This window comes from Cricetulus griseus, chromosome 3 (genome assembly GCF_003668045.3).
Source record: "Cricetulus griseus strain 17A/GY chromosome 3, alternate assembly CriGri-PICRH-1.0, whole genome shotgun sequence".
Classification (NCBI taxonomy): domain Eukaryota; kingdom Metazoa; phylum Chordata; class Mammalia; order Rodentia; family Cricetidae; genus Cricetulus; species Cricetulus griseus.
Genome location: NC_048596.1, coordinates 100,199,673 through 100,224,320, shown reverse-complemented (window position 1 = coordinate 100,224,320; position 24,648 = coordinate 100,199,673). Strand labels below are relative to the sequence as shown.

At 49.4% G+C, this 24,648-nt stretch overlaps 2 protein-coding genes across 4 annotated transcripts in view; one reads left to right on the top strand and one right to left on the bottom strand.

Annotated features, from left to right (window-relative positions):
- Positions 1–8,079, top strand: part of Map6 (microtubule associated protein 6) — a 71,053-nt gene extending 62,974 nt beyond the window's left edge. The window contains exon 4 of one of the 3 annotated variants that reach the window (XR_004769120.1): positions 6,912–6,998. Coding sequence is in view for 2 of the 3 variants with exons in the window: in XM_027407746.2 (XP_027263547.1) it covers positions 6,912–7,944 (1,033 nt within the window). In the remaining variant the exon portion in view is untranslated. Of the gene's footprint in view, positions 1–6,911 lie in introns of all 3 variants that reach the window. The other 2 variants (XM_027407746.2, XM_027407748.2) reach the window with 2 other exon arrangements.
- Positions 8,080–18,517: 10,438 nt separating this feature from the next.
- Serpinh1 (serpin family H member 1) lies at positions 18,518–21,481 on the bottom strand. Its single transcript, NM_001246760.1, is given in 4 exon segments — positions 18,518–18,820; positions 19,346–19,578; positions 19,688–19,786; positions 20,863–21,481. Coding segments are annotated over 4 exon segments (1,254 nt in total).
- Between the last annotated feature and the right edge of the window lie 3,167 nt (positions 21,482–24,648).

Here is a 24,648-nt window from a genome sequence, read left to right as displayed (position 1 = left end):
GGCAATGCCCCTGTGGGCTGCATTTCCCATCTCTGAATTTGTAACTATTGTATCCGGGAAACGTGAGCATGTGTGTGGGGCCCTGAAAGTAGGCAGTGAAAGGGAAAAGCTATGGTGTCAGCCTGTCTGCTGCCCACCAGCTACATGGTGCTATGGCATTGTTGGCCTGGCCCCTGCTCTTTAAGTCCTTTGTTCCAACTCTGTGACCAATTCTACCCACTCACCAAGGTGCTAAAAGGATCATATTTTTGAGCCCAGCTTTCTGTCCATTATTTGCAAGGCCATGGGAGGAACTGCTTGTCTATCCTCACCAGACAAAGAAGTCTCTCTTTGGGCTGCCATTCATCAAACACAACCTGTGTTCCAGGAGTCACTTTGTGAGCAGTTTACCAGCCAATCCATCCCCTTTTATAGATTAAGAGATCAGGGTTTATAGAATAGTGTGCCCATGATGTCAGTCCCTGGTGTCAGCCCAGGGCTAGTGAGGAGCTGGGTCAGCATTCAAGCTCAGCTCTTCTGGCCTTGAGCCAGCCCTTGCACGTTTCCCTCTGCGAGTGTATTTTTTGCATTATGTGAAGCAGTGTAGGGTTGACATAGCCTGTCGCATAGCTGTTGCATAGTTAATAAGGGTCTTTTTCTCCCTCTGTGCTTTTCCTGGACAGGACTCTGCAACCAGGCATATTGACCCACCACTGGTACAACAGGAGATATTGTACCAGTAGGAAGAAGGAGAATTAGACTTGTGAAGGAAGGGAGGGAGGGAGGCAAGAACCAGTGGCAGCTAGTGCAGTCCAGGGCAGGACTCAGTAGCCTAACTTCTACATTCTGTTTTTTGGTGTTTGTGTGTGTGTGTGTGAGAGAGAGACAGAGACAGAGAGACAGAGACAGAGACAGAGAGAGAGAATTTGTTTTGTTGGTGAAGTGGTTTGGGTTTGTTTGTTTTTTGAGACAAAATTTCACTCTGTGACCCAAGCTGGCCTAGTATGTATCCTCATATGGCTTTGAACTGACAGCAACCCTCCTACCTCAGCCTCCTAAGTGCTGGTATTACGGGCACCCATGACCACACCCACTTCCAGATTCTGGGAGAGAATGGATCCAGTGTCACTGTACTCTGGAGGCACTGACTGTCTCCATGGAAACAAGAGGTAGAGAGTAAAGTGTTTGAGACTCAATGTCTCACACAGCCTTGAAAACATTAATTTGAAATAGGAGAGCCCAGAAAAGATTCTTGTTCATCCATTCACTGGATAAAGAAGCAGCCCTCTAGCTTGACCCTTTCCATGGGTGAGATGCTGTTTAAGATGTAGACAATACAATTGTGAGCAAAATAGACCTGGTCCCCACCCTCTGGACACGTCCAGATAGCATGGGAAACGTCAGCTCAAGAGAGCATACAGTAATTGACTAAGAAAAAGGATGGAGAGAGCTGCCAGGCCCCTGTGGCCATGACTAGGTCAGGACACATTCCCCAGGGCAGCTGCAGTGAGCTGAGAAATGGGTGCAGGATGAGTGGGTATTATTCATATGAAGAGGGAAGGAATATTGTGGAGAGGGTGCTGAAGACAGACAGAAGCTGGAAAATGGGAAGGATTGGGGCACATGGGCAGGAGAGGGAGTGCACAGCTGCCCTGCTTGCTGGCAGACCTTGCTTCCTATTCCCAGGGCAGGGAGAAGTCCTTGGAGGGGTGAAAGCAGGAAAGGGGCGGGATTGGACCTGCTTTCCTGGGGGAGTCTCATCTCAATATGGAGCATACACTGGAGGACAAGAAAAGACGGGGAAGGGGGTATGCTAGGGCTTGGGCCAGTGCTGTCGTGGCGGGGGGGGGGGTGTAGATGAGAGGACCTGAGATGGATGGGACCTGATGGAAAGAAGGAGGAATGTGTGAGGAGGGGTGTGAGGAGGCCAGGCTTGACTCTGCTGGGACCATGAGCACAGAGTGAGCCAGGTATTGGGACCAGTATCTATAAGCCTTCCCACTCGGCCCTCTCCATCCCAGGTGCTATGCTGGGCACTGGATCTCCTTCAGGCACATGCCCACCCTCGGGGCACTGAGTTCTAATGAGAGCTATCTGTGAGTGAGGGCAAGTGCTGTGCATGTGAGATGTGAACAGAGATCATGAGAGAAAGCTTAGCTCACCCAGCCAGTCTGCAGGGACAGGCAGAAGGGAGTATGTGGAGGAGAAACCAGGAAGCAGAAACCACAGACAAGCAGCATCCAGGAGGCTCTAATGGGCATGAGAGGACAGGACAAGGACAAAGGTTACAGGAAGGCTCACCTTTCCCCAGGGATTCATGGGAGTTGAAGGAGATAAACTGTTATTCCAAATCCCCCAGGGATGGGTGTGTCTGTGTCATTTACCCAAGCACTTCACAAACACAGTTCAGCTCCCCAATAGCGGTCCTCTGTTTTTCTGCCATGGCAGTCCCTGATAACTGGCATCCCATTTTACAGGTGAGGAAACCGAGGCCCATGTGGCTCAGTAATTGTCCAAGACCTTTCAGGCAATAAACAGCACAGAAGGGAAGATCAGGCCAGCCTCTGTCTGTCTCACTTCCGGAGGTTTGCGCTGTGGGGCCCCCAGGCTGGGAGGTAGAAGAACCATATCTTGGAAGATGTGTAGCTAGCCCAGGGTGGCAGATTCAGTTGAATAGACTATCCATACCCAAGGGGAGGAGCCACATTGTGGCCCAGAGGGACTTAACCCACTCTGCTAGCCCATCACCTCCCAGCTTCCACTGGAGGGGCCCTTTTGCCCCTTGCAAACAGCACTGTGAGGATAACCCCAGCTGTCCTACAGGTGGTGGGCACATGCCACAGGGGAAGGCTGGCAGAGATGGTGAAGCCACTTGGTAACTGCCTAGACATAGTGAGGGCTCACGATACCCATGAGGGAGGTTCTGCTCATGGGAAACCCTGTCAAAATCAACCTGATTTTCAAAAACAATGCCTAATCTATAAAAGTAAGAAAAACCAAATATCCAGCAAAAAGTAACAGCCTCTTTAAAGAAGATGTATGTTTCAATCCTAAGTAACTCATACCAAATCATAAGTAAGTTATGTGCAAGAATTTGGCAGCTTGATAGGTTATAAATGTTCCTTTGCTGGTTACGAACTTTGTAAAATTATCTCAGGTTCTTTAGCTTTAAATGGCATGTCTCATTTAACAAATGGCTGGCTTAAAAACAATGTGTTGTTGGTGGGGTCAGGCCCGAATCAGAAACTTCTCCCAGTATAAGCCAGCAGACACCCTGGGATACCCTTATCTCTATTTCATCTTGAAGGACACCAGACACTGGGAGTGGCAGCCAATCAACAAAGTTTAAACAAGTATATCCACTTGTTTTTATTTTTACTTATTTATTTGAGGCAGGGTCTCACTGTAAAGCTCTGATTGTTAAACAAATTGGCCTCAAACTCACAGAGATCCACCTGCCTCAGCCTTCCAAGTCCTGGAATTAAAGGTGTGTGCCACCTCACACAGCATAATCTGCTTATTCTTGTGTGCACTCAACAGATGTGTTGAGGGTACAACACAAAAGTTTACTTTTGCCTTTGGCCAATGAGAAGAAAACTTAGCATCTTGCTGTTAGGGCTGTGTATCCGGAAGAACCAGTGTTGCTCACCTTCCTACAGGGTGACAGGATGACTCATCCCCCAGAGCCACTTTCCATCACAGATTTACGTCTGATAAAATATCAGAGACACATGTTTGGATTTTCCTTACAAGTGTCACAAGCTGGAAGGTGGTTTGTGTTTTGAGATAAGGTTTCATGTAGCCCAGGCTAGCCTCCAACTTTTATTATAGTCTGCCACCTCTTCCCAAGTGCTGAGGTTATAGGCCTGGGCCTCCATGTCTAGTTTATACAGTGTTTGGCTAGAAGCCAGGCTTTGTGCATGCCAGGCATTCTACCAACTGAATGACAACCCCAACTCCCCAGAAAAAAATTCAGAATTATTTGTTCATGTCTTGATTGTGTTTGCAAAAATTACATAAGGAAAATTAAATAAATTTATAAATATAACTTAGTTATTCCATTACATGCTTTATATTGGAATAATAAGCTAATTCAGATGGTCTAATTCACCAAAGTACCTTGAACTTCTGAATTAAATCACACAGACTTTTCCTAGAGCTAATAACAAAAAAGGAAAGGAAAGGAAGGAAGGAAGGAAGGAAGGAAGGAAGGAAGGAAGGAAGGAAGAAAGAAAGGAAAAAAGAGGCATGTTGGGGTTTATTTAACTCATTTCTAATCCTTTTTAATGTGTGTGTGTGTGTGTGTGTGTGTGTGTGTGTGTGTCATGTGCATGCAGGAGTCTACAGAAATCACAAGCGGTTTCAGACCCCTAGAACTAGAGTTACAGACAGTTGTGAACCACCAAGTGGGTGCTGGGAACTGAACTCAGATCCTCTGGAAGAACAGCAAGTACTCTTAACCAGTGAGCCACCATTCCAGCCCTTTTTACTAATCTTTTTTTAAAAAAAGTTATACTTACATTATTTATGCGGGTGTGTATATGGACGAATGCGTGCATGTGTGCCATAGCACACGTGTGTACGTCAGAGGAAACTTGTGGAAGCTGGTTCTTCCCTTCTGATATGTGGCTTCTGGGGAAGGAAGGGAGTCACACTTGGAGGCAGGCTATCTTGCTGGCTACCACTTCTAATCTTAATCCTAAAGCTCATGATTAAAGAGATTTAACTACTAAGGTAAAAAGTTTACTGACAGATCAGTATGGGGTGAGATCTGTATTGATGAAACATGACTGAGAATTATGTTCAGTAAGCTTAGAGCAGAGGCTGCAAGCACCATGTCCTAACCCACACACAAGGGCTGCCCTTGTGTGTGAACTTCGTGTCGGCAGAGGGCGCCAGTGCCCTGTCGATGGGATAGGGGCTGCAGCTGTGGCCCTGAGATGAAGTCTGGCCTGGACACCCTTCTAAGTTCAGCTTTTACGTTTCCTCTTTGACACTGGAGGGGTGTTAGTGCCATGTTTGGATTCTGCACACCTCTCACAGCCTTGCCTGACTCTGTTGACACTCTTGCTTCTATAGTGACAGCCTGGCCAGGACAGTTAGGCTCCATGTGGCCTTAAGCCAGAAGGCTGCGCTGGCCTTGTCTTGCCACTGTATTGTTCAATGACAGCAATAGGGACAAGATAGGCAGGCTATTTACATCATCATCACTGTGCAATCTGCTGAGAGACAGCAATCCCCAGGTAACTTGAGATGCTAAACACAGTAAAGAGCTTTTAGATAAGTGGGCACTGAGAAATAAAAATAAGACGAATATATGGAGTTTTCATTCCAATTAGACAGATAATCATACTACTGCCTAATGCTGACCAAGGTACAAAATGCTCTGTGTCCCTGCCTGCCAATCACTACATATTTGTGAGTTAATGTCTTTACAAACAATGCCTAGGTGACAAGCCTGAGGCCCATAGGGTTAAATCATAATGAGCCGAGAAAATATCCTGAGGTAGGGAAGGGCCAGGAATATATCAGGGAATAGAGTACTTGTGAAGTTCAATTCTCAAAAGGCATAAAAACAAAACAGAAGACAGCATGGTGGCAACCCACCTGTGATGCTAACATTTGGGTGGAAAAGGCAGGAGGCAGAAGTTCAAAGCAGAAAGATCTAGGATCTGGTTCCTGCAGTTACCTCACCTCCTCATCACTTGTCTCCAGAGCTCAGCTTCTGGATTGAACTAGCAGGGTGGTCAAACCCTTGCTGTGTGTCTCATGCCCATGTGTTTCACAGAGCTTCTGGGTTGCCAGCATGAGATGTAGAAAGATGTGATTTAGAAGGTGGGATGTGCCTAGGTGTGCAAGGGTTTGTGACAATGGCAGAGGAATGCCACTCTGAGGTGGCGTCTTCCAGCCTGACCTACAAGAAAGGTGTGTCCACTGTAGACCAGAAGGCTCTAGAACGTCCAGGTCTGAGTTGGCGATGCTTGCCCTCAGGTGGCAGTGTTTGTGCATGCTCTCTGCAATGAGGGTGGACTAAGGGATGGGGTAGGTGGCTGCAGTTTGCCACACAGAGCAAGTATCCCATGAAGGCTCTAGAGAGGGGTTTGGGCACTTGAATTTGAGGAATAAACCCAGGAGCCTTGGAACAAGTGAGTGCAAGACTCTGAGGAGGGAGTGGAAGTGTGGATAGAGAAAGGGTACCAGGGCCTGAAGTGGGGAGCCCCAGTTAGTTGTCTACCAAAGGCTGGTGTGGGGAGCAGCACAAGCAATATGGGGTACACTGTATACAGAGAACTGAAGAGCGATCATATTTAAAATAATTCACTTTTTATTATTTCCATGTATGGGTCATTCTAAACGTGAATAAAGAAATACTCTTTCTCTTGTGTGTGGGGAGGGGTAAGAAAGACATTCCTACCACCCCTTTGCTGATATGCCATACTCCCCTTGTCCTTGCCAGTAGCCATCCCTTGATAGAGCCAGGGGAGTAAAAGAACCTTGGAAGGGACTAGAAAAACGACGAGCAGTTGGGTCTCCACCAGCATTGAGTAGATAGTTAAGGTGGGGCTTCAAGGACGACCTGGCAATATAGGAAAAGTAGGGCTGAATGGAGTGTGGGCTGGGTGGGCTGCTGGGGTGCCCACTGGATGGTTCAAATCCAGGGACATCGCTGCTGCTGTCTCCCAGGCACTGTGCCCTTTGTCACTTGCAGGTTATAATCAATTGGCAAACACATCGAATGACTGATTCCCTGGGCTGTTCTGTTCCCACCCTGCACTCCCTACTGATGCAGAAATCCAATTTCCATCTTAGCTCCTCCACTAAGAACTACCCTGCCCAGGCCCTATGAGGCCAAGTCTCATCAGGCAATCTGTGTTCTGTCCTTTCCCTGGCCGATACTTGGCCCTCAGTGACCACCTCTCTCTCCTTTGCAGGAGCCGGGTCCAACCCACCAGTGATGCACAAAAGAATCAAGGTCCTGTAGCCAAAGAGCCACACAAGGATCAAAGCCCCGGAGTCCCAGGGCTTCCGAAAGGCCAAGGTCCTGTGGTCCAAGAGCCTCCAAAGGACCCAGGCCCCATGGTGCCAGAACTGCCAAAGGATCAAGTCCCTGTGGTCCCAGGGTCCTTAAAGGACCAAAGCCCTACACCCCCAGGCCCTCCAAAAGACCAAGGTGCTGTATTCCCAGGGCCCGTGAAGGATCTAGGCCCAATGGCCCCAGCACCAGCCAAGGATCAAGACCACATGGCATCTGAGCCTTTAAAGAATAAAGATTCTGTCATCCTAGCACCAGCCAAAGCCCACAGCCCTTTGCTGCCGGAACCTCTAAAGAACCAGAGTCATGTGGTCCCAGCAAGAGTTGAGGATCGAAGTCCCCCAGCACCAGCACCCTTGAAGGACCCAGGTCCTGTGGGCCCTGAACCTGGGAAAGATGGAGCTCCTGTGGTCCCTGAGCGTAAGAAGGACCAGAATGCCACAGTCATGGCACCTTTGAAGAGTGAAGCTCCTGTGGCCCCTGAGTCCATGAAGAATCAAGGCTTAGCATACCCAGAGCCAGTCAAAGATACAGGTACAGATACAGTGGTCCCCAGACAGATGAAGGGTTATGATTCTGTGTTTGTAGCACCTGTGAAGAACCAAGGTCCAGTGATCCCTGAGCCAGTGAAGAGCCAAGACCCCATTATCCCAGCACTAGCCAAGGATCAAGGTCCCATGGTCCCAGAGCCTCCAAAGAATCAAAGCCCAGTGGTCCTTGGACCTGTAAAGAATCAAGACCCTATAATCCCAGTACCTCTGAAAGGTCAGGATCCCCCGGTGCCAGCCCCAACAAAGGACCAAGGTCCTACAGCCCCTGACCCTCTGAAGACTCAAGCTCCCAGAGGCCCTCAATTGTCCACAGTCTCACCTTCACCCCCAGTCATGATCCCAACAGTTCCCCATGCAGAATATATTGAGGGATCCCCTTGATTCCCCTGAAATGCCATGAAGGAGCTGGCAATGGAAGTGCTTCCCTCCTGGGGAGGCAAAGACATATATTTAATCTGCATGAAACTGTGCTGTATAGTCTTGCAGGAATCAAATAAAACCGGTCCTTCTGGCTCAGCAGTGTCTTTCTCTGCCTCTGTGACGTTGGAGTGCGTGCCATGCTCACTGGAGGGTGAATCAGTCTGTGCAGTCAGAAACACCCAATGTTTAGGACTTGTCATCATGACCTAGGGGTAGATAGGTGCTGGGTGGTTTTCCCTGGACAGATGGACATATCCATATGCCCCTAATGGGACAGAACAAGGAGATGATCCCACACATCTAGTTTAATGACCAGTGATTTTATTGGGCTCCCTAACAGAACTGTGGGTGAGGGGTTACCTACAGGAGAAGCATGTCTGGCTCAAAGGCCATTGCTTCACTGATAAACCCAAGATTCATTAAAACTGTATCCCCGGGAGCCACACGGTGATGGCACATGCCTTTAATCCCAGCACTCAGGAGGCAGAGGCAGGTGGATCTCTATGAGGCCAGCCTGGTCTTCAAAGAGAGTTCCAGGACAGTCTCTAAAATTACAGAGAAACCCTGTCTTGAAAAAAAAAGAAAAAACAAAAACATAAAAACTGTATCCCTGGAGATCTTTGCATGACTTGCTGGAGACTCTTCCAGCTCCAGAGATCCTTACTTACATAGCCTTGGGGCAGGGCCTTGTGAATCTTGTATGTTTCAGGAGTTTCCTGATCCTTACTTATATAGCCTTGAGTAAGGGCCTTGTGAATCTTGTATGTTTCAAAAGGTTCCTGAGACTTTTAAATTCTATTCACTTTCTGAGTCTTACAGCCTCCCTCCAGGAGGAGATGTTTCAATTCCCAAGAAATAGCTGCACAACCGTAAGTGATGCTGAGAGACTGAGGGCAGAGGCCACCACCAAAGGTGGCAAAATGATGCAAGGATCTGAGTCTTGAAAGCCCACAAGAAGCAAATCCCAGCAGGCTGAGCTCTGGATGGGTCAGAGCTGAAGCCCACAGATGAAACAGAAGCAAGCATTCAACTGAACTGGGGAAATTAGGGGGTGATTGTTGTTGGTCATGGGATCAGTGGTAAAGCTCATCCAATCCAGGCCCCACGCCTCTTGCTCATGAATCTCAGGACTCTCTAATGAAGCTCAAAGCTAATGGCTGCTGATACTTATTCTGTATCCATAACAGTTGAATATGGAGTTTATAAATAGTACCTTAGCTGTACAGTGGTACAAGCCTGTGGTCCCAGCTACTCAAGAGGCTGAAGCAGAAAGATGGCTTGAGCCAGGGCCTAAAGTTCAGCCTAGACTACATAGTGAGGTCTTTTCTGTGAAACAAGGGCTGGCCTTGAACTCAGGATCCTTCTGCCCCTGTCTTCCAAGTGCTTGAATTGTAGACATGTGCGTCCCACTGTGCTCAGACAAAATAGGTGTTTTTGTTTTTTATTTTTATTTTTTGAGAAGGTGTTTCTCTTTGTAGACCTGCCTGTCCTAGAACTCACTCTGTAGACCAGGCTGGCCTCAAACTCAGAGATCCCCCTACCTCTGCCTCCCAAGTGTTACCTTCTGGTGTACTGCCACCACCTGGCTTTTGTTGTTGTTGATGTTAATAAATTTAAATTTTTAAGTGCTCCAAGTTCCCTGCCTTTCACACAAGCAGTGAGATCTCCGCTCTAAGGAATATCAATCAACTTTTGTTGTCACTATACAGGTTTGGGGGCTCATTTGTTGTTTGTCTGTCTGTTTTGAGACAGGGTCTCTGTAGTTTTGAGGACTCCTTCTGCCTCAGCCCCCCAAATACTGAGATTCCAGGTGTCTTTCACCTAGTAAAATGACTCTAGTCTTGTAATGATAAAATGTAAACTGAGATGAGGCTCAAGCTAACTCCTGGCTTCAAGAGCACAATGCAGAAACATACCTGGTGAAAGACTTAAAAATTAGCAAAGAAATATAGCCCAGAAACTGACCAAGGCTACTACTATGACTTAGTGCCTGGAATTTACCAGCCACCAGCAATTACTCCCTTACAAGGCCATAAGATAACTGGGTACCAAGAATTCCCAGATGGCCACCCTCCCCGTGGGGCTCATGAAGGAAACAGATTGCCCCACTGGCCAATGTATCAATAATTAACAATTAAGGGTCCCGTGAAACAAAGAGATAGATAGCTACCATTAGTTAGCACATCCTGAGGTCTGCAGGATTTACAACTGGTGGGGTCAGGAGGCTATCTGATTCCCAGGCCTCCCCTCAAGACAAAGGGCCTCCTAGGAACTCATGACTCCTGGGTTCAATGGACAGAGAGTCGAGGCCCCTCCCTAAGCTTATGGTTTTTGCCTTTAAAAACGCCTGTGCCTGGGGGACAAGGCTGCTCTCTAGCCTGCATGCTGGGAGAGCCCATTTGTACAAACGTCCACCTTTCATTAAAGCCTCTTGCTGTTTGCATCAAGTTTCGGCCTCCTCATGGTGATTGGGGTGGCTGCAGTCCTGGGAAAAGATTCTGGAGGCCTGAGCTTCCGGGGTGGGGGTGGAGGTCTTACACTGGTAGACAGAGGCAGGAAGAACCCTGGAGAAAATGGCCACAGCATTCTAAAAGGGTGTTGGATGGCCCAGGAGGCCCAGGAGGCCCAGGAGGTCCAGGAGGTCCAGGAGGCCCAGGAAAGGGCTATACCAGTGTGACTTGTGGGCCAGGTCATCCCCTCTGGCTGTCCTTGGATGAAAGGAACCCAGTTTGCATAAGGATTTGACCAAGGACCTGTAGGTCTTGGCAGATACCTGCAACCATCAAGAATGTTTTGTGCTCAGTCCCATGGCTGGGAGAGTATTGTTACAGGACAGAGAACCGAGAACCACAGTCAGACTGTGAGGAAGAAATGGGGTCGGGGAGAAGTGAGGCAAGGAGCCATACGCTCTGAAGCTCAGCCTTGGTCAGCTACAAGACCTGCCATACCTCCACTGGTACTGGCCTCAAGGCATTCATGGATATAGCCAGGACTGCAGGGAGGGTGAAGGGGGGTGAGGAGTGAGGTGGTGATGGTGGTGGTAGTGTTTTTTCTTCCATAAAATGTCGTATATTTAATAAACATACTTTAAAATCATTAAATATATTAAATGTCTTAACATATCTAAGCATGGCTGAGGAGATAGGTCAGTGGGTAAAGTTCTTGCCACACAAACCTAATGACCCAAGTTCGGATCCCCAGCACCAATGTAAAAGCCAAAGCCGGACATAGTAATGCACATATCTGTAACCCCAGCACACCCCTGCTGGGAGATGGGGAGAGAGGCAGGAGAATTGCTGGAAGCTCTCAGGCTGGGCTAGTTGGGCACATGCGGCAATAAACAACAAAAATATACTTTCTCAAACAAGGTGAAAGGTGGGGGGGGACAATGCCTGAGGTGATCTCCAACACACTTGTCCCTGGCACAAACACACCCTCATTCACATCCACAATTAAGTAAGAGCAAAAAAGAAGAGAAAGAAATAAAGCCCCCAGAGGATGGGAGGACTGGGGCAGGGGGCTGTTTTCCCACTAAAGCTTTCCTTCCAAACCCACACCTACCCCTAGCAAAGTTGTAAGTCACCTCTCAAAGCAACCCAGCTGGTTTCTTGCAGAGAGACCATCACAGACCCGTGCTAATGACCTGGTTTCCCTAGCAAGCCTCCCCCAGGAGGCTGGAGGGAGCTGGTTCCTCTACCACTCATACAGCACTAGGGTTTCCTGTTCTAGAGCTTGTGGTTATATGAGAGTTTGCAGTTAGAGAGGTCTCTGAAGACAGGAAAAGGCCCCTTGTCTGGACATGGCCCTCTTAGGTTCAGGTCTTGCTCATGCACACTGTCCTCTCTGGCAGCATTCCTTGAGGGCCTCCAGGAAGCCAGGCACACGTGTCTAGGAAGCCACTGGCTACCAGAGGGGTTGACTGGAGGCAGGTTTGGGTGTTGCTGCTTTGTATGTGGAGAGGATGGTTCCTCCAGGGTGATCTCGAGAGGAAATAGAGCTTCCTCAGAATGTCAGCATGGAAGAAGAAGTAGCCTAGGGTAATGCTGAGGCAATTTAAGAGACCAGAAGAGAAGTGTGGTTGAAGGTGAGAAGGGCTGGCCCAGAGTCATGAGGAACCATGGCCTAAGGTAAAGAGAACAACTCCACAAGGAGACACTGAGTGTCACAAGAGAGCTCAGTGTCAGTACAGGTGTGCTCTGAGGGCTGGCAGATCTGGAAGCCCAGAGCAGTCCACTGTAGCACAAATTCTCCTCAGACTGTATCTGAGCTTCCTCCTGTCTTCTCTTGCCTTATATTCCTTTCTCCGTCCAGCCATATCACTCCTGTCTCCACCTCCTTAGTGATGGGATTAAAGACATGCGATCCCAAGTGCTGAGATCACTTTGGTGTGAGCTCTGTTACTCTTTTAGACTGGATCAATTTTGTGTATCCCAGGGTGGCCTTGAACTAACCAGAGATCCATCTGCTGGGAGTAAAGGTGTGCACCACCACTGCCTGACCTCTATGGCTAACTAGGGTGGTTAGCTTTGCACTCTGATCTTCAGGCAAGATTTATTTGTCGGATCATAAACAAAATATCACCACAGTCCACCTCAGTCTCCTACTTTGTAAGTCTTAATGACTAGAAATCAGAAAACCGACAACTGCCAGTGCAGGGATGAAGATGAGGCTCTGCCTCTGAGCAGCAAGCAGACTATGCATGCATGCATACATGCTTACATACATGCATGCGTGTACACTTTTACAGGTATATGCACAGACATACACACACACACACACACACACACACACACACACACAGCCAGTCCTCCATTTCATCAGAAGGCAGAGAGTGAACCTCGGTCTCTTGTCCCTTAGATGCAGACTTCATTCCCGGTCCTGCTCTTTCCTGAAGTAACTAGCTGTTCTGAAGCCTTCCAATGTGACTGCTGTTCTACAGAGTCCTCATAAGAGACCTTACCTCAGTCCCAGCATGCACTGAGGAGGGAAGGTAGAAGTCTGGAGAAAGGGAGATTCCTTACTGCTGGCCCAGGGGCAAATCAGATGCAGACATGGTGAACAGTTGGCTGAATGAGACAAAGCAATTCTATCCCAAAGATGCCCAGGCTCTGGACGATGACTTGGCCCATACAGCTGGTCCCAGGTCATATCCTGGCTCACCACTAGGAAATGTACCCCCACCCCCACCCCAGGCCCGAGATGGGTGGGTTCACTGGGCTGCCCTGTCTGTGTGAAACGGTGTGCACATGTGCACATTCTCTAGCTCAAGGGGCTCCCCGACTTCCCATGAAGCCTTGGGATGTGGGAACAAGGTGATGGGAAGGACAAGGCTAGGGAAACATAGGCGTGGAAGAGGTATTGAGACCTGTAAAGTGCAGATCTGTTCCCTGTACACAGCCCTGGTGAAGTGTAGCCCACCTGCAGCCCAAGAGAGGGGACCCTCTCTGCGAGTTTAGCCTGCTAGAACTTGTATGTTCTCACAGATATCCCCTCCCAGAAGAGCTACTGGTGCCCTGCCAGCAAAGAGGGTGGGTAAGGACAGGGACAGGAAGAGGGGCACTGTTGAAGAAACACCTTCTGTGTTTGTTTTAGTCACAAATCACTAAAGGAAAGCTATGGGCTGATGTAGCATATGGATTACAGTGTGGCACTTGGAGGGTAAGAAATTTCATCTTAAACTGAACATGCACAGAGGCCTGTACTCCCAGCTACTTGGGAGGCTGAGTCAGAGGATTCGATATTCAAGCCAGCCTTGGCTACAGAGTGAGTTCAGGGGCAGCCTGGGCAACTTTGAGACCCTGATTCAAAATGAGAAGTAGAAAGAGGCTTGGGGCATGTAGATCAGGGGCATACTTCTTCCTAGCATACCCAGGGCCCTGTGTTTCATCACTAGCTCCACAGGAAGGAAGATAGGGAAGGAGGGAGGGGGGAGGAGGGAGGGAGGGAGGGAGGGAGGGAGGGAGGAGGGAGGGAGGGAGGGAGGAAAATAAAAAGCAAGCAGGGAAGATTGCTCAACCAGTATAGTCAGTATAGTACTTGCTATCCATGATGGCTAGTTTTTATTGTCACCTTGATATAAACCTAGAATCACCTGGAAGGAGGAAACCTCACTTGAGGAAGTACTGAAACCAGATATAGACCTGAGGTCATGTCTGTAAGAGGTTGTCTTGGGAGGGCCTAATCCACTATAGGCAGCACATCCCTGAGCAGGAGGCCCTGGGCTGTATATGAGCAAGCCAGCTGCATTTAAGTCTGTAAACGAGTCAGCAAGCAGTGTTCCTCCGTGGTTTCTCTTCAGAACCTGTTTCAAAACATACACTGAATGGGGGCTGGACAGATGGATCCACCATTAGAAACACTTGCTGCTCTTGCAGAGGACCAGTATTTAGATCCGCATATCCATGTCAGGCAGCTCACAACTGCCTGTGACTCCAACTCAGAGCTGTGACTCCTGGCTTCTGTAGGCACACACACACACACACACACACACACACACACACACACACATGGAGAGAGAGAGAGAGAGAGAGAGAGAGAGAGAGAGAGAGAGAGAGATTCATGCCATATATACAAGTAAAAATAAAATATTGCCATATGCCATATATACAAGTAAAAATAAAATATTCAAGGAGCAAAACGGACATACTTCCAAAAGTGTGAACTGAGGTGTCTGACAGGTACATGAAGTTTTTTGTACTGTTCTATTTTCATATATGTTCACAAATTTTCGTATTCCTAAAATAAGGCTTTCTACAGTATCCACTAACCAACAATAGCAATCATTGGTAACCTTGGAAATCCCCAGCTCTCTTGAGTGGAGCAAACAGAAACTTGAGTCCATTGAGCAAGAGACAGCCGAGGGGAGAAACCGAGTGTTTCCATACCCAATGCATGCTTTGCTGAAGTCCCATTTAGCAATCAGAGGACACACACCCAGGAATGCCTGGGGAAGGAGCAGAGTGTGTGACTGGCACCACTCACTCCCTGATCTCTTGGTGCTTCCCACACCAGTCATTCTCAGCTCAGGTGGGAGACTAGCACTCAACTGCTCACCTAGAACCTTCCTTTCATGGGTCCACACATCATCCCCACTTGCTGCCATCACCTTTAGGTCTTTTGGGTCACTGGCCCATATGGCAGTGCTGCCTGCCCTTCATCCCGAGACACCTGGCATCTTCCACTTTGCTGGACCGTTGGCTACCTTCCAGGATTCTCAACAAAAAGATCAGGACAGCACACCAAAATGTGATGTGTTGCCTCTAAAATATACAGAAGCCCAACAAGGGTTGTGTAGCAGCATTCCTACCAACAAAAGGCAGGAAGACCAGCAAGCTGTTTTGTACTTTGCAGGGTCCTTCCTGGAATGGTTCGGTTTACTGAACACCAGAAACTTCACTCGGGTTACAGGTCTACTTTCACATGGAACTTGTTTTCTGTTCTCAGGGACATCTATGTCTCTTTGACCCATCTATAAGGCCTGCTACTTACTAGGACTGTGGCATAACTGATGTAGTAGGCAGGATGCTGTCCTGAGATGAATGGAGAAGGACTCCAAATCCCCATCAATAAATCATAACAGAAAGCCTTCATGGGTTTCAAGACAAGATGAGAAAGGTGTACTGTCATCCCTATCAAGAGGAAGAAAATTCATCATGAACTCCTTATAGAGAAAGAGGGAAATTGTCAGCTAGTTTCACATCAAGTGACAACATATGTTCTCACGAAAACACCTTATCTAAGCCGGGTGTTGGTGGTGCATGCACACCTTTAATCCCAGCACTCGAGAGATAGAGGCAGGTGGATCTCTGTGAGACCAGCCTGGTCTACAAGAGCTAGTTCTAGGACAGCCTCCAAAGCCACAGAGAAACCCTGTCTCGAAACAAACAAACAAAAAAACAACAAAGAAAAACCTTACCTAGAATAGCCTGACTAAAGTCACTGTTAGAATAGGTTCATAGCAGAACCAAGAACTGTGTTATCTATATAGAAAAACACAGGAGCAAAGTTAGTGTGACAGAAACCACCCTGAGGGCTGGTGAGTTCCATGATCAGGTAAATGGCTTGAAAAGCCTGATGACCTGAGTTTGATCTCTGGAACCCACATAAAGGTAGGAAGCCAAAAGTTGTCCTCTGACCTCTGCATATGTACCTGTACACACACACACACACACACACACACACACACACACACACAGAGAGAGAGAGAGAGAGAGAGAGAGAGAGAGAGAGAAAGAGAGAGATCCATCATACACACACACACACACACAGAGAGAGAGAGAGAGAGAGAGAGATCCATCATATATACACACACACAACAAATAATTTCTTTAAATAACCCCCTGCATCCTGCAGTCTTTGCTGATGGCAGTATCTATGATTTTCCCCAAATCACAGCTTTCCTTCTGACTTATTATGCTGCTGAGGAGACTTGGGGTGGGGTCTTTCAGATAATCCTTTCCACCATGACATGTACTACACAGGCATGGCTGGAGGCTCCTGTGGAAATCAAGCCTGGGAATTCCAACTGTATACCCTGAAATGAGGGACATAATTGCAAGAAGAATCCAGAGCTCCACTGGGCTCACCAGGCCTGGACTTAGGCCCTAACAACCTGAGTGCGCAGTGGTATTTTGGGACTTTGGGAATTAACATTACACGGTTTGACCTCTAATCCCTGCAGATACCATAGATTTCCCTTCAGAGTACAGGCAAGTGACTCGGGACCCTGTGTCCAAAGAAGGAGCTGCAGTGTGCATCTGGGAGCAACCGTAGGGCTGGGAAGGATGCTGGTCATGCCTTCATTTTAGGAGCTCTAGGTGAAAGGCCTAGGTCTCTTTCAGATAAGCTCAAGTCAGGCTTCTGCTTTCCAGGCCTGGGGGTAGTTGGCCTGTCAGCCTGTCAAATAGGTGCAGGAGGACTATAGGGTGCATCTTAGCAAAGGCTGGTCACCATTGGTCACTTTCCTGACCAGCTGTTTATGGTGTCATTTTTCTGTGGGTCAGGGAAATGAGAAAGTGTGGCAGAGAAGCTGGAGTAGGCATGGGGCCGGTTGTGTTGGATGAGCAGGCGACACTCAGTGTCAAGGCTTCATTGGAATGCAGTGAGTGCTGAGCATGCATGCTGCTCACTAACCCCCAGCCTCCATTTCTAGGTCCATTTCATGGGCAAGTCAGGTCCAGGATTCTAAACAGTTTTATTCAAACTCGATAGGGCAGCGCTGAGAAAGGGTAGGCCCTCCGACATCTCCACCTGGTAGACTTGTCTGGCCAAGGTAAGGGACCATCTGTGGTCTAAAACCCTCCAGGTGGACTTGACAGTAGAGGGAATATAGAGAAAGGAGTGGGCTGCCCAAGGTCACAGCCAGCAGAGGTGGGGCTTAATGCCAATTTCCTTTGCCTCTCTGGCTAGAGTCCTGTCCTGTACTCGCATCTCTGTCCTGAGGCATAGTCCTAAGGATCACAGGAGGCAGACATGAGGACTGGGGGCTGCAGGTCCCTCACTGTGTCACAAATTCATTGTGTGAGGGATCTGAAAAGGAGTCCAATGAGCTTCCCCTGCACAGCTCAGACCAAGCAAGAAGCCTGGGTTGAGACCAACTTGCAATGAGACCAGAGGGCTGACAAATGTAGGACCAGGCTACCTGGGCTCTGATGATCAGGCACTGGAGGCCCAACTCTTCCAAGGCTGCAGATCAGAACATAGTCCCCAGTCAAGACACAGTGACCATATGCCATAGGTCAGTTATCTGCCAGCATTCCAGAGCTAGATATGTTTTGCTTAAACCACAGACTTTGTCTCTTGGAAAGAATGATATGGGAACCCTCTTTAATCTACTTCCACGCTCCTGTAACATTTTATTGGAAAAGTTTTATTCAAAAAAATTGTACAAATTAAGTCCTCATTTTGAAAGCAACAAAGGCTCATGTCCCTTCCCTGCCCTCCTCCTCCTTCCTTCCCTCTTTGAAAAACTAAAAAAGGAGAAAAACAGAAGTTCACCCCTGCAATGCCCAAGGTAGTGGCTCTAGAGCAGGGTTTTCCAGGGAACCCTCCTATGCTGTCTCCCAACTCCCATTGCTGGGCAAGGGTCATTTTAAGGGTGGCCAGTCCTGGGGCTGCAGCACCTAGTTTTGTAGATAAAGGGAGTTGGGAGCTGAGCAGGAGAAGTGGGGAAGGCTGAGGGGCTGGTGACAAAGAGGGCTGCCCTGCCCACAACTCGACTGTCTCACAGATAAGAAAGGACTTGGCCATAAATATGAACACTGATTGACTGAGGCAGATTGAATCTACAACTTGGAGGGCAGGGCAGGATGACTGAGACACCCCTGAATTTGGCATCAGAGTATCTGGGCCCCATATCCTAGTACGGCTGGAATTTATCTAGAAATGTCCACTCAGATATACGGGAATTCTGATCTGCATTGCCAACCCCCCACCCCATGGAATATCCAAGGTTGTACCCCTCCCCCCACAATAGCACCCATGTGTCTCAGGAACCTTTGGCCACTTCCTGCCATGCCATGCCCACTCAGGGGCTCTACAACTCATCTCGCATCTTGTCTCCCTTGGGCCGGACCAGGCGCCCAATGAACAGCAACGAGCCGCTCTGATTATCTCGCACCAGGAAGATGAAGGGGTGGTCAGCATAGAACAGCTTGGGGCTTCGCAGCTCCTCACGCCCGTAGATGTCTTGATCAAAGGGGTTGCCATCCGTGTCCCACTCAAAGGCAGTGGCATGGAACACACTGGCCAGGTACAGGTCCTTCTTGCCAGACATGCGTGATAAATCTGCCTTGTTCTTGTCAATGGCCTCCGTCAGGCCCAGTCCAGCCAGATGTTTCTGTGGGAGAGGTGCTAAGTGAGGTCACATGTTCCAGGTTCTCACACCCTTATCCTCCATCTACACCACCCCGGAGGCTTCTCCAAAAGGAGACAGACACCCCATGACCACCTTGTTCCAGGCATGGTGCTAGACACTTTGAATCACTGTTCCCTTCAGGACCCTGGATACTACTAGGATCTGTTTATCTTTCTCATTAGCTTTGTTAACTTCACACAGTCTCGAGTTATCTGAGAGGAAAGCCATCAAAGAGTAATTGTCCAAGACCAGATTGGCCTGTAGGCATGTCTGTGAGGGATTTTCTTAAGAGGGCTCAGCCCGTTATGGGCAGCAGCTGTGTAGGGACAATACCCAGGAGCTGTTCAATTGTTTTCAGCTGCTACCCACACCATCCTCCCAAGGGCAGAGACCACTTCTCCCCAGCATTAGCAGAGCCCAGCACTACCTGGATGTCCTGTGGATGCAGGATGGACCTGCTGAGCAATTATGTGAAGCCTGCCCTAGCCCTTACCCACCAGCCCTCACCTGCAGGTCATGGGTGACCTCCACCACTCCCTTGGGCAGAGAGATGGCAACAGCCTTCTTCTGCATCTTCCCCATCCAGGCCTTCAGCTGCTCTTTGGTCAGCAACTTCTCCAGGCGCTCAAGGGGCTCCACATGGTGGGGCATGAGGATGATGAGGCTGGAGAGCTTGTGCGCCAGGGGCATCTCCAAGATCTGCAGCTTCTCCTTCTCATCATCATAGTAGTTGTAGAGACCTGCGTCAAAAGCAGAGGATGCTGAGCACACTGGGGGGTAAGGGACAAACCAGATTCTGGGTATCTTGTGATCCCCCACACCTTGACTTCTGTCTGGCCAAATGCCTACCTGTCCGGTGCATCATTGTAACACCTACAGTATAGGAGCGAGTCACCATGAAGCCACGGTTATCCACCATCTTGTGATGAAATTTCTCATCCCAGTGTGCTATGGCAAAGAAACAGAACAAGGTGTCAGTGGGCTGTGTCCCCCAGCCCACAGCCATCCCAACTATGCACCCTAGACTCTATCCATGCCTCATGCTCTTTGCTCCCTCAAGTGTAGTAAGTCCTTAGTCCACTGAATACATGTTCCCTGTTGAGCAAGCAGGTCTCTCTGATCTCACTGCAAGAAGCTCGTGTCCCCATGTTTGGGTGGCATCTGTCAGTGTCTGGGAAACTTGATGAGGCAGGCTTTCTTCCCTACTGGGTAACTGAGGGGAGGTCTGTACCTTAGGCAGGAATAAGCAAATGCCACCCTTAATTCTTCTCCACAAGTTCAAGGCTGGCCAGGTAGATGACCCAGTGGTTAGGACCTTGATTTGGTTCCCCACACCCACAAGGCGGCTCACAATCACTCGCAGTTCCACTATGGTCATGGCACACAAATGCAGGTACATATACATAAAAATAGTAAGTAGTCAGCTAAAAAAAATTTCTTTATGTTTTGTGTGGCCAGAAAGGTAACCAAAAGTGTATGCATGACAGTGGTTCAAGTCCCAACCAGACCTACAGCCCAATCCAGACAGACTAATGACAACTAGACTTCTTACCTAGCCTGGCCTATTTGTAAACCAGGGGTCACCTTCACCTGCCAGCAAGCTCTTAGGTCAGTCTCCATATCTAGATACTCACACAAAACCATGAACCCCAGATCTGACCTTCAGTCAATTCAGATGCACTTGGTCCTGGTCTTTTTCCTCCTAACTGGACCTCAGTCTCCTTAACTGTGAGATGGGTCTAACCCTGCATCTATGGCTCCTTAATTCATTCTGTTGAAGCAGAACTGGTTAGTGAGTCTTGTATGTTCCAACTTGCACAAGCAAGAGCCCTAATGTGGCAAAGTACAGTCCTATCCTAGAGATTCCTGCCTGGCTCCTGCACTGGATCTAGTTTCACCTTGCCCCTGCCAGTTGTAGTCATCATGTTCAGATGAGAAGCAACGAAGGATTTAGCATAAGGAAAATCAAGCTCAGGAGATTGGGAAAGGGTCCCACTCTCCCTCACCCCAATCCTGAGACTCACGCTTAAAGAACATGGCGTTTACAAGCAGTGCCCCGTCTGTGCGCTCCACATCCTTGGTGACCTCTGGTAGCTTGCCGTCAGTGGTCTGAGAGGCCCACTCGTTGATGGACTGCAGGGCGCTGCGCTTGTCTCGGAAGTTGATTTTGGAGTGTTCGCAGTTGTAGTGCTGTTTACTGCTATGCACGAAGTCTTCGGCGAAGTTCACGGAGCTGGGCCCATACAGGCGGCTGCCCAGCTTCCAGGTCACATTGCGAGCAGTAGAGTTACTGAGGGAGCGCAGGAGCTCACCCAGCCCTGTGTGCACCTCCTCATCCCGCAGCTTCTCGGCGCTTAGCACAGCCTTTGCCTGCGATGCTGTGGTGGCTTTACCTCCCAATGACACAAGACCCAGGGATGAGGCCACCACCAAGGGTGACAGGAGGATGTTCTCCACCGCCTGGTCTTTGGCCATAGCCTGATACAGGCTAAAGGCCAGGCCTGTGCTGCGCTCTGCCAGGGTGGTCGCCTTGGAACTCAGCTTCTCTGCAGTACCAGGGGCTGCTGCCTCTACAGGTTTCTTCACCTCGGCTGCCAGGGCCACTGCCAAGAGGCAGAAGGAGGCCAGAAGGAGAGAACGCATGGCTGGGAGGTGGGCTGTGTGCACCACAGAGGACCTGTGAGGGGTATATAGAGAGAGCCACCCTGAAGTTTATGCCTTTCTCCCTAGCCTATCCACCAAGCTAGCAAGGGGACCTGGGCAAGAGAACTCAACTCTGTAGCTCAGGGCCACTCTGCCTCTCAGAGGCCTTTTTTGACCTCCTTACCTAAAACAAAGTTCTTGGCACATTACCAGGCCACCTATTGATGACCTCCCACGGGACATACTTATACTTATTTATAAGTTTGTTATGAATCTATAGCTGTCCTGAAGTGGGCTGCAGCCAATAGAACTGGAAACCTAGCCTATCTAGTTCCCTACAACATCCCAATGCCTAGCATTTGGCATAGCTGTTTCTAAGGGTCAGAGCCACCTGGCCAGAATGGCATCCTCATTAGCTTTTGTGAAGTCTGGCTCTAGTCTCGTCCTGGCTCAGGACCTTTGTAAGTTGGGAAAATGCAGCATCTGGGCTAGGGGCCTGCAGGAAGCCGGCGTGTCCCAGCAGAGGATGCCACGTGAGACGGAGATGAGGGCAGGCCCTCTCTGTGCCTTGCATTCTGCCCTGGGACATTAATAAGTCACTGCCCCGTTCACTCATTAAATGGGGGAACCCAGACGCTCCACTCTGAAGCCCTTAGGGTGACCTAGAGTGTGTTTATGCATGAGCTACCATCTAGCCTCAAACTCTTTTCTGAGCAATAAGGGTCTAGGTCTCCCCATACCCAAGCCTCTCTCTAAGCAGGGACTTGACCTGTCCATCTGCCCACACAGCCCTTGAACCAGTTGGGAAATCGCACGACAAATGCTCTTGGGACCCAGTCTTTAGAAACATGAAAGGGGTTTCCTAGGATCACAGCAAGGGCAAGATCCTGAGGAAAGGGTGAGTCACTCACTATTCAGGGGAGCACCGACCCTTTCCCTGCATCCTTCAGGAAGCCAGAGCCACCAATTCCATTCTGCCCTCCCATGGGACAGCCACGGCCACATCACCATCTGTTCTAGAACCTCAAAGATGCTCCTAAGGCCCCTCCCCAAACTCCAGCAGTAGCAAGAGTCCCCAAGACAAGCCCCAGATCATGAAGGTGTCCACTCCCACACCCTCTTCAGCTCATTGCTCCCCCCTCTACTTCATGCAGCAGCTCAGGCGAGTAGACCACTAGGCCAAAAAAAGATCAGCAAGAACCCTGGTGGAGGATGGGCTGCCCTGCTCTGGAAGACCCCTTTCGTAGTCTTCTAGAAAGAAAGAAAATTCCAAACTCTGCTGGAAGACCCTTGAGAGCCTGGCCTGCCTGAAAGAGTATGGGATTTCTGAGATGACACTAAGCTAGCCAGCCAATCCCCCACCTCCTCAGCTGCTTCCCTTCTAGGGACCTTGAAGGAACAATGCAAAGGAACTGGAGGGCATGGATGACCACAGCTGCCTGGTGTGAGACCTCGTTCTTAAGAGAGGTGGGATCCTCATGTCCGGACTAGGCTCCTCCCTCATTACACCTCGACGACTGAGTGACCATGTAATTCATTATACACTAAAAAACACTTATGAGAGTAAAAATGAAGCATTATGGATCATATCACAGCAACAGACATATGACCACCCTACTCAAAGGACCACTAGTCCAGCAGAGGCCACCAGCCTGCCTAAGGAAGGGGAAGAGAAGCCTAGCCCTGCCACGTGGCAGCCACCATCTTGACAGCCCCCACTCCCAGCCAACCAGGACTTGGGAGGGGCTTCTCCAGAAAGCTCCAAATGACTAGTTTGAGATTCCTTAGGCAGCCACAAGGCTCCTGGTGACGACGTGGCAGGCAGAAGTTGCCTGGCAGAGGGAAAAAAAACTGGAAGCCTGGCTTGGGAACTAGGGGTGCTGAGGAATTGCCTAGAGAATCCAGGAGCCTCCTGGGCTTTAGTTTCACATCTGCATTTGAGAAGTCTGACAGGATAGACAGAGCTGAGGAGAAGGGCCACCCTGGTAAACCCAGCATTAGGAATGAAAGTAAGCAAGTCTCTGCAAGCAAGGCGACTCCCACAACCCTGCCCATCTGCCACAGCTAAATGCCAGCCCTGAGGCCAAGGTTAGACAATTTACAGTCCCATAAGAAAAAAACAAAACCAAGATACCAAAGAGCCAAAGGCTACGCCCACAACTGACCCTGGGAGCCTGTGACAGGAGAGTAAGGGAACATAGGCCAGGAGGCAGGGGACAAACACCAAGGGATTTCTCAGATACTTGAAGGGTCTAAAGTACCTTGAAACTGCCTCAGAGGGAGATCACTGCCTGCCTTTTTCATTCTGAAAGAAAACAGAAGAGTAAAGAAATGGGACCCCGTAGAGATGTGGGGAGCAGAGGCATGTCAGGCGCAGCCTGCAAAGGATACCCGGAGTATCGAGGTGGGTACTGCTTAGGTGGATTCTGCACAGGGAGAAAGCAGGGCCCAGCTCGGGCCTCCTCAGCTCAAGGAGGTCAGGATTCCTAGTGAGGGGCTCTGCCCTCGGCAAAGCTCTCTGCCGACCACTGTGGTGTCCTGTTACTCAGCATTCAGCAACCCACTACAAAAAAATCTCTGCAGGGAATCCTGAGATGAGACAAAGGACCAGACAGGAATGGGGGATGGGTACAGGAACTATCTGAGAGCAGAAGGGTGTGGCCTCGTCCGACTTCCAGGCAGTCAAAGCCCCCAGTTTTTCCACGGGCCTCCATCCGGGCCATGGAGTCCAGAGGGCCCTGCAGGAAATACGGGAAGTGGAGAGCTAGGCCTTTAGACCAAACCGGGAATGTCTTCTTCCTTTCGTCTGGAGGCTCAGAAATGTCCCCAAGCTGGAGGCTGGGTACCTAGGGCCTCAGAAGAAGTCCTCACCCTGCAGGAGCTAGATGGCTGGACAGAAGGACCAGGGTGACTCAAATCACCGGGGACCTGGTGGGCCCTGATAACTTCCCTTGCGGGTGGGGTGAAAGTAGTGCTGGTCAAGTCCAGCCATCAGTCACCTTCTAGGATGCTAATTAAAAAGTGAAAGCATGGGGGTCCCTAACAGCAAGGGACTCCCACTCCCGGTCAAGGGAACCAAAGCAACAGGCATCTCTTGTGCTGAGTGTAAAGGCCCCTACATGGCCTGGGGCGCGGGGCGGTGGGGGGGCGGGGGAAACGGGATCAAC